The sequence below is a fragment of the Anneissia japonica genome, unplaced genomic scaffold, assembly GCF_011630105.1.
Source record: "Anneissia japonica isolate Jap-2015-1 unplaced genomic scaffold, ASM1163010v1 scaffold287579_len849171_cov184, whole genome shotgun sequence".
Lineage (NCBI taxonomy): Eukaryota > Metazoa > Echinodermata > Crinoidea > Comatulida > Comatulidae > Anneissia > Anneissia japonica.
Window position 1 is genome coordinate 462645 of NW_022755335.1, and position 16602 is coordinate 479246.

Below are 16602 nucleotides of genomic sequence, written 5' to 3' on the forward strand. Positions count from 1 at the left end.
TTCGGGTTTCAATTCTTAAATCCAGGGGTGGTATACCGGCATCGGCCATTTTCCTCTGCAATCAGAATTATTACAATAATGTTGTCTGCACGTGTGGCAGCTTCTGTGGCTCGTGGCCTTGCAAGGCAGGCACCTAAGGTAGATACTTATCGAAAGTATATATTGAAGTTTGTATTATGTCAAAAATATTCGTTTATGACTGTACTTTTTTGTTTCATTGGGACGGTGCCGGCGACCCACCAGGTCACGTCGTCCATGAAAACAGGGGGACCAGCCAGTTCCATCCAGCAGGATGTGGGAGCCTGCCGCACGTCCACATAGTGTTTGTAGGCTTGCTAGGCCTAGGCCTAGAGCGGTTTAGTACCTAGGCTAAGCCTACTAACTTGCATGGAAATGGAAATGCTTATATAATATTGAAATTTTATTAAAATAAAAATGAATAGGTAGGTTAATTTTATATCCTTTTACCGGCTACTCTCGATTTTTCTTAGCAAAGCAAAGTAAGTTTGGGGTTGGAGTGCGCCCTCACTAATCATTCTACTGATTAAAGTGCACTGTACCTAATTTAACTTAAAAGAACGTAATCTCATTTTGGGTTGAAGGCATCAGATAAACAATAAAGTATAAATAAATGAAAATTATATCTTTGACTTTGGCACAAAAATGTTTTTGAAAAATGCATGCTTTAATCACTGATCAGTAAATTCCCATGAAATATCGGTGGTATCCAAAATTGAAGTTTACTTAAATTTTTACCTGTGGTAAAAATGTAATGAGATTAATCAATGAGCTCCCATAAATATCTGTTGCAATTTTGACACCATTACTTTGATTTTTATTTAATTGTATGCGAGGCAGTGCATTTTTTTTTTTTATCTCTACCTCTTTTGAAACCAATAAAATGGTATTTAAAGAGTATTTCCAGTGTAAAGATTTTATTTTATCTAAGGTAATAACATTTTGATTTCTGAATACAGTAGAATTTTTTATTTTAACTTTAAATTCCCTTCTTCCAGGTCTGTAGAAACAACCTTGGTGCAACATTCGTTGCTCAGAGGAATTTATCAACAACAGTAACACAAAATGCTGCCGGTGGTAGTAAGTATTTCATTCCAAACAATCTTTATTCCAGTATGCTGTACCAACTAATCAAACTTGAACTTGCAAATGTGAAGCAGAAATTTAGTCTTATTTTCTTTGTGTCATGACAGGCACTGCTGAGGTATCGTCCATCCTTGAGGATAGAATTCTCGGCTATACAGCAAAAGATAATCTAGAAGAGACTGGACGTGTACTTTCAATTGGTGATGGTATTGCCCGTGTCTACGGTCTCAAGAACATCCAGGCCGAAGAAATGGTAGAATTCTCTAGTGGTCTGAAGGTGAGTTTTTCCATAGGACTCTCAAAAGTAAATTTTCTAAAAAAAAATGTCACAAACACTAGAGAATTGACTTTTTTTTTTAACATGATAACTTTATCTTCCTGTACAGGGTATGGCTCTAAATTTGGAGCCTGATAATGTAGGTATTGTGGTCTTCGGTAATGATAAACTCATCAAAGAGGGTGATGTTGTGAAGAGGACCGGTGCTATTGTAGATGTACCCGTTGGAGAAGAACTTCTAGGAAGAGTAGTCGATGCTTTAGGAACACCCATTGATGGAAAGGTATGGACAATACATTTGTTGCTATGAGTGCCTTCAGTGAAGAGGATGCTTACAAGTATCTGCAGCCGAGGGAGAAAGTTGTTAATCCACAATTATGCGACATATTTATAATAATAGTACATCTAGTTTTTAGTGCATATTGACATTGCCTCTATAGGCTAGGCCTTCACATTATTCTGGTCAATAGAGCATTTAAACATTAATGAAGGCATTATTATTTTATTTTTAAGAACCAACTCCCAGACCTTGCGTTTGAGAGGCGAATAATTGCACCAACCACTTCACTTGGCAGACTGTATCTTAAACATTCACTAGGGCCATGCCTCATTTAATTCCGTACCAATTTCAGACCTTTATAATACCATTACTATTCTGTTTGCGCATACCATTACATTTTGGCAGCAAATTTAAGGATTTTTGTTGCTGTTAATCATTAACAACTGTATTTTTTTGTAACTAATGACTAATTGATTGTTGGTAACATATGGTTGATAAATGAATTTTAGACATTTTTCTTGAATTCTTGGCTGGTAGTATATCTTTAAAAAAAGGTCTATCGGGAAACAACTGGTTTTAACCTGTATTAAGAACCAAGACCATAATGATGTCAATTGTTGTTGGTTCTGGTAGCTGTCTTCTGAGAGACATCTGGCAGTCATTGATTATTGGTTTGGTGGACACATATTTACTGATATTTATACCTTGAGGCTGTTAACCATATAAACAGAAAAGAAATAGCATCTGTTATGTTTCACATTTTATCTTCTAGGGTCCAATTAATTCAGCAACCCGTAAGAGAACAGGACTGAAGGCTCCAGGTATCATCCCAAGAATTTCTGTAAGTGAGCCTATGCAAACCGGCATCAAGGCCGTAGACAGTCTGGTACCAATTGGAAGAGGACAGAGAGAACTCATCATTGGTGACAGGCAGACTGGGTAGGTAGCTGTTTTATTGACAGTAAGTGAGGTGTTGCTGGTAGAGAGTACATGAAGCACAGGAAGGTTGTCAGACTTGAGCTTGATCTGATCTGGAGAAATGATGACTTGTTGCTGAAACTTTGCTTTCACATTTTTAATGCACATTCATTAAAAAGTACACAAAATACTAGGTACTGTATTTAGAAAAATGGTTGTTTTTACACATATGTTTTTGTTTTCTGTAGAAAAACTGCTGTAGCCCTTGATACCATCATCAACCAGAAGCGATTCAACGACTCTACAGATGAGAAATCCAAACTTTACTGTATATATGTTGCCATAGGACAGAAAAGGAGTACAGTAGCACAGATTGTAAAGAGATTGACAGATGCTGGTGCGTTGAAGTACAATAGATTAAAGAAAATTATTGTATAATAATAACAAAGAAACAGTATGTATGAAACCTATACGCACATAGCTGTATTCAGACCAGCTACCAGCAATGTGTGCAAACATCTTAGCAGAATCCGTGCTAGATATAAGGCTTGCCATCCCAATTCAAGCATCAGTGACCAAAAATTTGAAATTGACTTTTTAATATATTCTTATTCTCCAAATTATAAGCTTTAAAATGATGGGTCATTTATTGGAATTGACTTATTATTATACAATACTGCAACACTCTAATGCTAATTTACTCAGTTTAACATGTAGCAACAGGTACACTGGTTTTGGGATGGTATGCCTCATATACTGTACGTTTATTTTGTGGTATGATTTAGAGACCAGATTTGTAGGTTCAAATAATTTTTTCTGTGGAAGTTTTTTCTCAATTCCTTAATTTTCCCAATCGTATTTTGCTTAGGTGCCATTAACTATACGATTATTGTGTCAGCTACTGCCTCTGATGCTGCTCCACTGCAGTACCTTGCCCCATACTCTGGGTGTGCTATGGGAGAGTACTTTAGAGATAATGCAAAGCATGCTTTGATCATCTACGACGATTTGTCAAAACAGGTGAGTTGGCAGTTTAATTAACCCAATTCCTTGATCTACTTTTTATACTCAATCTATCTCAGTGGTTTTTTTTTTTTTTTTTGTTAATACATGACCAGATATACCTTATCTCATAAATTACAATTTTTGGGAGGTCCATTGTAAAATTGACTTTTTATTTGGAAACTAATAGATTGCAGTAACATCTCCCAATTATGTACCCCTCCATCTGAACCGAGTTCGTAAAAGTTCAAATTTTCATAGCATCTCAGTGTGGTGCGGGTAGGCCTAGGCCTATGCTACAAAGGACAGGGCTAGATAGGCCTAATCCTTGGCCTGAGAGCCAAAATTTTGTTACTATATAAAACTGATTTGACTGTTTTCTGCAACAAAATAATACTAAATAATACAAAAGCCAAAATTATCTGTACTCACTGTGAAGTATTCGTTTAAAGTGATTTCCAAATGGAAACATGACCAAATAATAGCCAAAACAAGTGTTATTCTCTTAATAAATATCCCGAATCCATGCGAATAGCGCCCCAATGAACAAAATTGTGCAGTATACCGGAACAATCATGCACAGCTCAATATATATTTCGACTAAAAACGATTGATATTTCTTGCTTTAAACTTGAAATGTTTCCTTTCTTAGCTGTTGTAACATTTTATATTATTTTTTAAGACTTTTAAATAAATTTTAAGTGTTTTTGTAGTTATAAAAGATCGTTAGTAATGACATCATTGCCACAAATTGGTTCATAAAATTGAGAGTTCGTAAATGGTAGGTTTGTATTTGGGAGATGTTACTGTACCTATATTTGGTGTCAATTCAATTGGTGGGTGCAGTCAGAGTATAATCAAACCATATAACTGAAAGTGTGGAAGATATTGTTACGTTTAAGAAATGGACTTACGATCTACAGTATGGACATTTGTGTAATGCACTATAAAATTGATTGAAGTGAAGTGCCTTTACTGATACAAATGTATGTTTTGCAGGCTGTAGCTTACCGTCAAATGTCTCTGTTGCTGCGACGTCCCCCAGGTCGTGAAGCCTACCCAGGCGATGTGTTCTACCTTCACTCTCGTCTACTTGAACGTGCCGCTAAGATGAACGACAACTTCGGAGGTGGATCCTTGACTGCCCTCCCTGTAATTGAGACGCAGGCTGGTGATGTGTCCGCCTACATCCCCACCAATGTCATCTCCATCACTGACGGACAGGTACATGATGGCGTTATCTTTCTTCTAGCCTAGTTTCGAGTAATAATTTTTACAGTTGTTTGTCCTGATTCACTTGTTAAAACACAAGAACTGATTAGATAAATAGTTCACAGGAGTGAAAATGGGGTAAAATTTATTCTACTTAACTTGTAACCCATGGATTTGTTTGTAACAAAATCCAAATCACATTCTGTGTATTATGGGGTGATTAATAATTTTGAGTATTGAATTTGAATATCTAAAATTTATTTTTTCTTTGTAGATTTTCTTGGAAACTGAGCTTTTCTTCAAGGGTATTCGACCAGCCATCAATGTAGGTCTGTCTGTAAGCCGTGTAGGATCAGCTGCACAAACCAAATCCATGAAACAGGTAAGAATACAAAATCAGTGCAAAGATAACATTTTAAAATATTATGTCAGGTCTGGTATCCATTACTGATGTTCATTCCTCACCATCAGGTTGCTGGTTCCATGAAGCTAGAGTTGGCCTTGTACCGTGAAGTAGCTGCCTTTGCCCAGTTCGGTTCTGATCTGGATGCCGCAACACAAAACCAGTTGAACAGGGGTGTACGTCTTACAGAATTACTCAAGCAAGGTCAATATGGTGAGTAGGCAATATTCCTAATATTTACCTTCAAACCTTATCTATTACATCCTCTTTCCTGTCAATAACTCATGCAGAAAATGTAGTAAATACAATGATTTTTTTTTCAGGGCAAGGCGAGACTTTTTTTTATACCTTGTTTCGCAAAATTATTCAAAAGAAAAAAAAAAAGATAGATCATCAGAGGGCGAAAATGAAAATAAAAGTTTTCTTTGCATACATACATACATACACAAATTTATATATGGTTTAGCGAAAAACATCCAGACGGGTGTGCGCTAATTGGCAAAATTTTTTTATTTTTTTCAAAATCATTATTAGCTAGCGGCGGGTATAAAAAAAAGTGTCGTCTAACTTGGTAACTACTGTACTAATATTTAGTATACCTTAAAGATTAATTACATGTTCATGGATGGAATATTGATTGGTTTTCAATTTTTTTTTTTTTTACAGTACCAATGGCTATTGAAGAACAAGTATCTGTAATATACGCTGGTGTAAGGGGTCTCCTCGACAAGGTTGATCCATCAAAGATCACAGCCTTTGAAAAAGCATTCCTGCAACACATCCGCAGCCAACACCAAGATCTACTCACAACAATAGCAAAAGAGGGCGCCATCTCAAAAACATCCGATGACAAGCTGAAGGAAGTAGTCCTCAAGTTCTTGGAAACCTTTGAAGGATAACTTAAAGAAATTATTAGGAATGATATAAGTTGCTGAATTACCAGATATGTAATAAGACCTAATAGTTCTACAGCTAAGGATTAGTCGGAGCCACAGATTTGGAAACAACTGCATCAGAAATGTTAAAAAATGAAAGTTTAAAAATATCAAAAAAAAATATTATAATGTTGTACCCTGTACCTTCTATAAAAATGTTGAAAATTAGATTTAATTAATATTGCTGTGTTGGAATAAAGAAAAATCTACAGTTATTATAAACATTCTGTCACTTGGAATATTAGGTAATTATTGAACTCAATCCCAGTCATGATGTTGACAGGACAATTCACTGTGACACAACACATCTTTTAATTGCAATAAAGAGATTGTCACGATATATCATTTGCTTGTTACTTTTTCATTGATTGCGCAATACAGTAGTAACGTCGAAAAATCTTAAGAAATTAAAAGTATCAAATTACAATGAGACAAGTCAAAAGTTAAGCAATTTATAAATATTCCGTATTTAAATAGGTATATAGCTTCTAGTCAAAGCAAGAAAATATATTTTCTTTTTCACTATAATAATGCAAAATACTGGTATTGCAATAATCTGCCTCTGTGCTTCACACAATTAATACAGCAGATTAATACTTTCCTATTCCTTACATAGTCCCTTAAATTATCTGATAATTTTTCTCATTGTAACTTAGTTTTTGATCTTTTGATTGAGTAATATGATGTACAGTAGGTTTTACTCCATGTGAATGATTGTAAGAGAAAAAAACAACTGTCCATATGTTTTAAACAATCTTTATAATTCAGAACTATATCAACTGATACACAGATAATAAATACAGTACATATAGAGACCAAGACATTGCAGCATCTAGTAAAGCTTCCTAATTTAATCAGCCCCTAAAAATATTGACCTGCTCATTATCTACACCTTGGCTGTTGCCGAAATATACATCCAGTCATGAACTACGTAATGTTTTATTTCTAAGAAAAAAATATGGGATAAGAAACCTTTCTCTGGCAATGGGTTGACTACTTTCCAACAACTAAGTTTTGTCATCAAACCATTTATTTGCAGGGATATCGAGATTTTAAAATGTTTATATTCCTCTAGAACATCCAAACCAAACTATCATCTATTTCCAGCTTACAGTATAACACTTACTAAAATGAGATTTCTGGTATTGAGTGTCGGGGATTTATGGTACGGCCACTAAAGCTATAAAATTATGCTGTACATCTGATAATTTTTTTTATTTCCACCAGATCCTTTGGGTATAGGTCATTTTCCTTTACAGCACCTACACTTTGGAATTCACTTCCTACACGTTGGCCATTGTTCCCCGAATGCTTCATTAAGAAATGAATGTTTCTCACCAATGATATTATCGGTGTGCTTTGGTATCAATTTCCATATACACTAATTATAAAAAAATGCACAAGTTTTCAACAGGTATACTCATTCAGCAACACCGAAGATACTAGAAACACAAGAAAGAGCACTCGCATAGCAAAAATGAGGCGGAAATTTGTCCAGGCGTACGCGGTGCCCTTCTCTTTTTATTAATGCTAGTTTATACTTGGTCTAGACGTACATGACGCCTTTCCGTTGCTAAGCAAATCCAGAAATATGCAGCATCCTTCTCTTTCTGCTAATAATGGGAATTAATCACGAATCAGAGTCCAGTCATACGATATTCAAGATTCAAGATAATGTTATTGTCTGAAAAATTCAGAATTTACATTCCACTGGCAGTGTTACAAGTGTTAATAACATGTCATTTTATTCTTTTGGTTTATTTATGCCTACTTGTTTGTATCTTATGGATAATGGCAACGATTTCTACCTCCGCAAAAGGAGGTTATGTATTTATGGTTTTATGCAAGTTCAGCAGAAGTCTTTTACATCCAGCCGTACGCAGCGCCCCATTGTTTGTAATCCCACCATGCATTTCGGTGGAACTGTTTTTTTTTTGTGGAGCCTATCTTGTGTTTTTAGTATCTTTGGCAACACCCTGTTGGACAAGTCTACTTTGGCCATAGCAGACAATGTGTTAAATGATGATGTTTATTTGACGCACAGTCAAACGGTAGACGTATATTTGGACGCACACACGACCCCTTCATAGAGCAGCAAATGTTTATTTGGAATTGAGTTTCACTTTACAGTTCCACTATAGCATTGATAGGCCTACATTATACAAATGTATAAATTGAATAGACATGACCATGAACATTAAGTTTAGCCTCATGTGAATGAATGACTGCCTTAAAAAAAATATATATAATTTTTTATATTCGCTGATAAATAATGAAGAGAATAGATACAGTACATATTGTACATCAAGATTGTAAAGATATTGCAGCATTAAAGATAATCTAATAAGAGCTTCCTTAATAATAAAAAAACTAAAAATTTGATATTTTGCTCATTAATAAAAATGAGGTAAGAAAATAGTATACTTCTCAGCTGTTATGAAAAGCTGGAAAATGTAGTTTTCGCTAGCACCCAGATATATACTTTTATTTGGCACTGATATTTTGGAATTTCACTACAGAGCATTGAATAGATGCATAATTTGACTTGGCACAAAGTTCATCACACTCTTCTTAAAATTTAACTTTCCATTTTCGTTTATGAAGCAAGTCCTTCACCCCTTCCCTGAAAGATAAAAAATTGACAGTTTTATTAAACCACTAATTGATTATATCACGGTAATTAATACACAATGATTGTTCTTAATAATAGGGTGCTTTCGAATAGGACGTTAATGTAATTCTCTAAAACAGATTTGTCAATGATCATCCTGCGATATCTGCACAATACAGATTCAGCCAAAACCATGTCCAAGATATCAGAGAGACAATGAGAAGTCTTAGTGCAGATTATGTGACATGATTACTGTTGTAGATCTCACTGTCTTTCCAAAATGAAAAGCTCCTATCTGTCATTTGGAAATCTCACCTCTGCTGTTTTCGTTTGCGTGAAAAGATCGTCTTCTTTGATTTGTGTCTTTCGTGCTTCTCCTTTTGAAGGTGAAAGTGCGGCGAGTTACAAAGTTGTGCTGGAAGTTGTACACTCAATGGCTGTAGCACCATGACAAACTCAAAAAACAGATGTTTGCTTGCATTATTGATGAAGGTGATTGCTGTTCCTTGGCCTCCAAGTCGTCCCGTTCTACCAATCTATTAAAAACCAAATAATTGATGATTTACAAATTCAACAATACACAACATGATCACAAGGCATTATTAATCAACTACTAGATTCTGACCGTGTATTATATCATGAGTCACATGATCACAGGGAATTGCAGCTTTCAAATGTCAACTGACCTGATGAATGTATTCCTCAACCGTGTTTGGCATGTCAAAGTTGATGACCAGTTTGACCCCCACTAGGTCAATTCCTCTACCTAGTACACTGGTGCACACCATGATAGGAAGTGACGTTTCCAAGAACAATTTAAGAGTTTGTGACCGTTCAACCTGAGATTTGTCGCCGTGTAATGTTGCCACTTTATATCCACATATCTGGAAAATAATTCCAAGCTAATTTGCATCTTATGTAAAGAAACAATTTACTTAATAATGGTAGACTTACATAGCACACCATGCTAAGGCCTCATTGCGCTTTACATTATTAATACCTCAGTCACTGGATTAAAACACAACCCAACTCCCTGGACAATATAACATTGCAGCAGCTAATTAGTGCATTTGGCATTTTAACCCTACCAGGTACCCACTTATACAACTACGTGGAGACAGACAATGTGGATATAGTGCCTTGTCCAAGGACACAAGTAAAGTGCATAGCAAGGATTCAAAATTTAGAACTCAAGGTTAAGAGCCCGAACCACAATCGTTTCGCCACTGCTTCCACGATAGAATATTATTGGCTGCTTATTTTAATTTTTTAAGAGCAATTATTCTTTACTTATCTACTGAAGTCATTAAGTTGTGCCATCATAAAGATTTTTAACCCAGAGTCTTGCGATTGTTGGGCAAATATCATATCCATCAAACTACACCCTAACTACCACTGACTAAAAATATTTTCAATCCGTTATGTTCATGAATGTACCTTTCTTATTGTCTGAGCAAGCATTTCACAGCCTAGTTTTGAATCCACAAAGACAACCAGAGGTGGCCTAGATGAAAAAAATAGTAATGCATAAATTCATTGAATAATTACAACTATAGTATATATATATTAATACACAATTATTATTATGATGATAAACAATTATAAAAAATGATATTAATAAATGAATGGTACCGTAGTATGATTAATAATGGACCATTTTTAAAATCTAAATGTCAACTTGTTCTTTTCGTGTTTCTTTGTGTTGATTTGTATTGATTGGTATTTGTTAAACTCAATTTTGTATAAAAAATTGCAATAAAGAATAAAGAAATTATAATTAGCATAAAGAAATTATAATTAATATATATATATTGTAAGAAATGATTAGACTACTGTATTACAAAGCCATTGAAAATAACTACTATTGATTATAAATTTAATTCAATCAATCAACAGTTATTTGTAAAATGCTTACATGTATATGAAAATATTCAAATGGATTTTTAAATTAATGAAGACTTGGACAATTTTGATTTTAAAACAAGAAAGCATGTGTTTCTTGGTAAACTCACTTGTAGTGTTTGGGATCCTGTAAAATGGTGAATAATTTCTTTTTCTTTGATGGATCTTCAACCCACAGAACGGTATGCTTCACTGAGCTGCTAGGAGTGCTGGGCTGAAATGCAAATAATAAAAATACATAATAATAATGATAGCAACAACGCTAGTATAAAATTACAGTCTGGTTTTGAGTACACTACAGGAAATAAAAGCCGAAGGGGCTATTAATTCCTGAAAAAACTGCTTGAAGCCCACAGGGCTGAAGTCAATTTTTGAAGGAAATAATGGTTCCCAAGGCTTCTATTTCCTATAGTGTACCAAATTACTTACTATAATTGCATATTAGAAAATTAACACAATATTTAATACTGTATTATAAAATGATTGATTGAATAAGAACTGCAATGCTTAATTTGCTTCTTTATTTCTTTTAGTCAAGTGCAGTGCTTACTGTATTTGTAATAATATGTAAGAATATATGTTGCAAGGTTATACTCACAGTTCCAATGGAGATGTATGTAGCATTGTGTAACAAGGAAGATGCAAACATCTCAATGGATTTGGGAATTGTTGCCGAGAACAGCGTGGTCTGGTGATCATCAGGCAGTTCCTTCATAATACTAATGACCTATAATACAGAAAATAATAAATACAAAAAATAAAATAAAAATTAAAAATAATTATAGTTCATGTAATAAAAAGGCTTCTATGTGTTTAAATAATTTAAATAAATAAAAAACATATAAGAGTAAAGGCCTGTCCAAACTATCAAATTTCATTTGACAAAAACATGTGACATGCCTAAATATGGTCATGATGACATCACATCATGACCATGTATAAGCATATTATGACTGTATATAGGCTTACAACAGTTTTTTTTGTCAAAGGTAATTCGATAGTCTGGACAGATCTTTAGGCTTTATATTTTTAATAGGAGACAATATGAGGTCGAGTTCAAGGAAGATCACATTGCATCTGCAACTGCAATTTATCTACAGTAAATTTGTTTTTATGTACCTAAAGAATGGGTACTCGGTAGACAAAGCTCAAGGTATGGTTTAACAAGTTCTCGTAAAGCTCCGATGACAGCAGTATAGAGGCAGTGGAGCTAAAAACAATCGTGTTTCTTGAGTTCCTCATGAGGGCTGTACAGTAGAGGCAGTAGATCTAAAAAAGATCTATCAATCAATCAGCTGAGTGTTTCTAGGCCTCCTCATCAGAGCTAAAAACACAGTACCTACCTGATCTTGAAATCCCATCTGGAGCATGGAGTCTACCTCATCAATGACCAATAGTTCAATATGGTCTAAGCATATTCCTGAAATATATGATTGTGAAATAAAATTTAGAGAAAGAACACAGAATATATTAATGTGATTTTAAAGGAAATATGACAAAAAAGTGAATACACATAATTTTATTACCTTTCTTGTTCATAATTTCCAACAATCGACCTGGGGTAGCAATAACAAGCTAAAATGAAAGATATAATGAATTATTCGTAAAATATAATTTATCTGGATCAATCATAAATCATTCACCCTTCATCATCATTATTAAAAATCACATTCATATTCTTATTAAAATTAATGTCATCATTACTATACTCATAATCATATTATCATCATCATTCTCATGATAATCATGATCATCTTTATCACAATTATAACCATCATCCTCATCCTCCTCATCTTCATTATATTCATCCTCATCATCATCCTCATCCCAATAATTGTCATCAACTTAAATTCCTTGGCTAAGTATGGTAACAGGTGGTACCTGGATTCCTTGCTTGAGTCGATGGATCTGTGGTGGTAGTGGTAAGCCCCCAACAAGTAGGCAAGTCTTCATGTTTTGTAATCCTACAATTAGCAACGAAAAAAATCCCCGAAAAACAAAGGGTCAATCAAATATTGACAACAAATCGAAACAAAAGTGGGCAGACACAAAATAATGGTGTGAAAATGCTTCTTGTCAAATAGGGGTAAATCATTTTACTACCTTTCATAATTTCTTTTGCCTGTTTTTCAATCTGCATAGCAAGCTCTCTTGTCGGAGTTAGGATGATAACAACTGGGAAACGTTTCTGCTCTTTCTCATGGACTTCATTGTAAATATGAAGAGTTGCAGGAATGAGAAACGAAGCAGCTGTAACAGACAAACACAAGTAATTGTACAGTATAAATGTATAAGATATTATTGTGACATGGGTCTTTGGTGGATAATCTTTACAATGCTAAATAACGAAATCAGAGACTTTCCAGTTCATAGACTATCACATAATGCATTCCATCATCTAATGGTGAGTCATTCTTTTTTTTGGACAAAATGAATACTACATAATCTATAAGTGTAAACATTAAGCTTAAGAGATATGAAGAAGGTATGACCTACTTTTTCCTGAGCTTGTTTGTGCACACACCATTAGGTCATGTTTTAGCAGAGCAGCAGGTATAACCTGCATCTGTACTGGCGTTGGAATCTTGTATCCAGATGTCTTCAGATTAAATGCCACTGTGATTAAAGTATGTAGGGCAAGTAAGTGACAGTACAAGAGGCTAACATTAACAATATTAATGAACCACTTTATTATTTATTAATCAGGAAGTTATAAGATGAAATGAACAAAGTTGAACTTACTTGTTTTAGGCAAGCCTAATTGAGAAAAATCAGTTATTGGTTTGGGAACATTGAGTCCTTCAACAAAAATAGAGACCTGAAAAAAATGTAAAAATTAGAGGGAATTAGGAGAAAAATTGAAGATCATAGAATGAAAAACATAAAACGCAGCTAGGATTCAATTCAATTTATTCATCAAAAAATGTTAAAATAGCAATAAAATACATAATATATAATAAAAAAGATGAAATGGACAGCTATATAAAAAGCTTAAAGAGCTTGTACAAACGTGGTGTCCAATAGGTCATTTATGATAGTTTTAATTTCCAATTACAGTACAGAATTTTAAATTATATGTGAAAGTGATTGGGAAAGTGTAGAGTGAAGTTTAGGCTTAATCACTAAAAAGATAAAATATTCACCTCATTTCTTAATTCATAAACTTGTTCATTTGTTAAATTTGTCAAAGTAGAATGCTCTCGATATGAGTAGCCAGCTGTACAACGTGATGGCCCAACATCCAGCAAATCTTGGTCCACATACTCATCTAGTCGGTCCTCTAAAACACCGGACTCCTCTGCATACTCATCTGGGTAGCCCTCTGAAGGACCTGGCTCCTCATGAGAAGGCTGTAAGCTTATAGCCTGCAATGAAATACCAAAAATAAGGCAATTAATAAATATATGAATAGTTTTCAATTACTGTATGTTTTACTTCTAAGAGTTAACCATCCACCTGCTAGATAATGTGTTATTGCAATGTTATGTTGACTTAACAATTACCAACGACCTATGAAAATTAAAAACAGAATCAAGTCCTAAGTGGGGAGCATCACATAAGAAAATCCAAATGCAATATCGAAAACTGATAACAATTAATATACTATTAGTTGCAAGAAAAGAGGTGCATGTCAATTGGTTTATGGCTGGGCGAACAGGTCAGATTAAAATTCTAAAAGCAACAAAGCAATATAATTTTCAAAATAAAGTTCTTGAATCATTTTTTCCTCAAGTAAGAGTGATGAAGTTATCTCTCAGGGACAGCTGGTGCAGCGGAAAAACAAATAAAAATGCCAACCTCTTCGATTGATTGTTTTTTCCTTGCTAAGTTTCTTGCTTTACATTCCAGACTACAAACATCTGCATCAGTTTGGTCACAGATGTATTCTCCATAGCGACCACAAACAATGCATGAAGGTTCACCTGGCACAGGTAACCTCTGCTGTTTGCAATATGACTTAATCAAAGGCTTGCATTCTACAGTTTTCAACTCCTCTGTACATTCAATATGGGATTCACCTCCTTCCCTATTATTCATAGACTCTGGTTTTGTTGCAGTTTCCTCTTCGGGAAAGTTCTTATTTAAATCATGTCGGATGTTGATTTCTTGAATTTTATGCTCCCCATTAACGGCTTCAGAGGTCTCGTCGTGTGTTAGGTTGAACTGGCCTGTACTATATTTAGCTCTAGTGTTTGGTCCATCACAATTGTTTTGACTGTTTGGTCTCTCTTTGTCAGAATGGACTGATTTTCTTAAAATTTTCTTTTTCCGATTTGCAACTTTTAGTGAACGTGGAACAAACATTTCGCATCTTGCAAGAATTCACCTGGAAACAATAAAGTTAAACATGTCAATTTATAATATGAAGATATTAAGCCCTAGGCCTAGACTAACCAGAGTGCCTCTCTGAACAGAGAAATTAACAACCTTTCCGGTAACTTTTTCTAGCCAGAATTAAACTACTACCACCATCTTGCCCGGTCTTGCTTGGACATGATGGCCTAGAATTACCTTAACTGTAATCTGCACTCAGTTGCTCATGTTTAAAAAAAAATCAAATATTAAAAATAGCTAAATAAAATCATTATTGATTATAAAGATATAAGGTGGATTTCAACACACCTAATATAATGCAACACACGGTTTTTAGTTGGTATCCAGTCATTCACACATTCTCTTTCGAAGATTTATTAATTTTGTTTGTTTTTTGCACACCGCCCTCTGTAGATTCGTTTTTCACAAGTAAAACCAACACACTAGGTTCCCGCACTTCAAATAAAAAGTGATTTTGGATGAAACAAGCATTTTGCCACCATGCTTAATCATAAATTTGTTACGCATTTAACACAAGTGTATGCGTGATAACGATTTATCACAAATTCAGGGGAAATGTATTTAAAATTATAAATTGGTTGTATTAAAACTATAAAAACGGTGATGCGGTAACTTTGAGTCATAAGTACAGTATTTCCTTGAATTCAAGGCCCTATTATTTCACTAACGATCGAGTTATTAAAAATTGATCAGTAATGAAATGTTTGTGTAGACGGTCTACTTAGTTCGGGTGCTCAAATTAAACATAGGCCTACATTGAAACTCACATTGGCTTTATTAATAATATTTTTGCTTATGTACATATATTATCAACAAACACTCCCTGTAATCGTTTTAAAACAGCTTAAAAATGCTCAGATCGTCGGAGCGGCGGGGGTGGTCCCCTGCTTCTTGGACACCCCCTCCCCCCCCCCCCGCCCCCACACCCCCCCCCCCCCCCCTTTTGGGGGGGAAAAAAAGAAAAAAAAAAAAAAGAAAAAACAGAAAGTTTTCTAGCCAGAATTAAACTACTACCACCATCTTGCCCGGTCTTGCTTGGACATGATGGCCTAGAATTACCTTAACTGTAATCTGCACTCAGTTGCTCATGTTTAAAAAAAAATCAAATATTAAAAATAGCTAAATAAAATCATTATTGATTATAAAGATATAAGGTGGATTTCAACACACCTAATATAATGCAACACACGGTTTTTAGTTGGTATCCAGTCATTCACACATTCACACACATTCTCTTTCGAAGATTTATTAATTTTGTTTGTTTTTTGCACACCGCCCTCTGTAGATTCGTTTTTCACAAGTAAAACTAACCCACTAGGTTCCCGCACTTCAAATAAAAAGAGATTTTGGATGAAACAAGCATTTTGCCACCATGCTTAATCATAAATTTGTCACGCATTTAACACAAGTGTATGCGTGATAACGATTTATCACAAATTCAGGAGAAATGTATTTAAAATTATAAATTGGTTGTATTAAAACTATAAAAACGGTGATGCAGTAACTTGAGTCATAAGTATAGTATTTCCTTTAATTCAAGGACCTATTATTTCACTAACGATCGAGTTATTAAAAATTGATCAGTAATGAAATGTTTGTGTAGGTCTACATAGTTCGGGTGCT

General features: G+C 34.6%; 2 protein-coding genes across 3 annotated transcripts; one reads left to right on the forward strand and one right to left on the reverse strand.

Moving 5' to 3' along the window:
- Window positions 1-15: 15 nt before the first annotated feature.
- On the forward strand, window positions 16-6476 carry LOC117123384 (ATP synthase subunit alpha, mitochondrial-like). Its single transcript, XM_033269283.1, has 11 exons — window positions 16-138; window positions 1017-1098; window positions 1212-1381; window positions 1491-1664; window positions 2434-2600; window positions 2828-2976; window positions 3448-3599; window positions 4581-4805; window positions 5068-5175; window positions 5265-5409; window positions 5863-6476. Exons 1-11 carry the CDS (start codon window positions 79-81, stop codon window positions 6093-6095), a joined length of 1665 nt encoding a protein of 554 aa, XP_033125174.1. The 5' UTR covers window positions 16-78; the 3' UTR covers window positions 6096-6476.
- A 1738-nt stretch (window positions 6477-8214) lies between these two features.
- Window positions 8215-16244, reverse strand: LOC117123383 (probable ATP-dependent RNA helicase DDX59). 2 transcript variants are annotated; one of them, XM_033269281.1, is made up of 15 exons: window positions 16150-16244; window positions 14443-14971; window positions 13788-14009; window positions 13387-13462; window positions 13141-13260; window positions 12748-12894; window positions 12526-12608; window positions 12171-12219; window positions 11988-12064; window positions 11243-11371; window positions 10755-10858; window positions 10180-10246; window positions 9429-9626; window positions 9058-9278; window positions 8215-8754 (listed from the first exon to the last, which is right to left on the reverse strand). In XM_033269281.1, exons 2-15 carry the CDS (start codon window positions 14947-14949, stop codon window positions 8703-8705), a joined length of 2052 nt encoding a protein of 683 aa, XP_033125172.1. In that variant the 5' UTR covers window positions 14950-14971; window positions 16150-16244; the 3' UTR covers window positions 8215-8702. The 2 variants fall into 2 exon arrangements, with proteins under 2 accessions (XP_033125172.1, XP_033125171.1); XM_033269280.1 differs by lacking the exon at window positions 16150-16244 and adding an exon at window positions 15268-15370.
- Between the last annotated feature and the right edge of the window lie 358 nt (window positions 16245-16602).

Coding starts and splice junctions, on each gene's coding strand:
- LOC117123384 (XM_033269283.1), top strand. CDS start 79: ATGTTGTCTGCACGTGTGGCAGCTTCTGTGGCTCGTGGCCTTGCAAGG. Junction 139..1,016: donor TTGCAAGGCAGGCACCTAAG/GTAGATACTTAT, acceptor CCCTTCTTCCAG/GTCTGTAGAAACAACCTTGG. Junction 5,410..5,862: donor ACTCAAGCAAGGTCAATATG/GTGAGTAGGCAA, acceptor TTTTTTTTACAG/TACCAATGGCTATTGAAGAA.
- LOC117123383 (XM_033269281.1), bottom strand. CDS start 14,949: ATGTTTGTTCCACGTTCACTAAAAGTTGCAAATCGGAAAAAGAAAATT. Junction 14,010..14,442: donor AAAAACAATCAATCGAAGAG/GTTGGCATTTTT, acceptor ATTTCATTGCAG/GCTATAAGCTTACAGCCTTC. Junction 10,859..11,242: donor CATACATCTCCATTGGAACT/GTGAGTATAACC, acceptor TTTGCATTTCAG/CCCAGCACTCCTAGCAGCTC.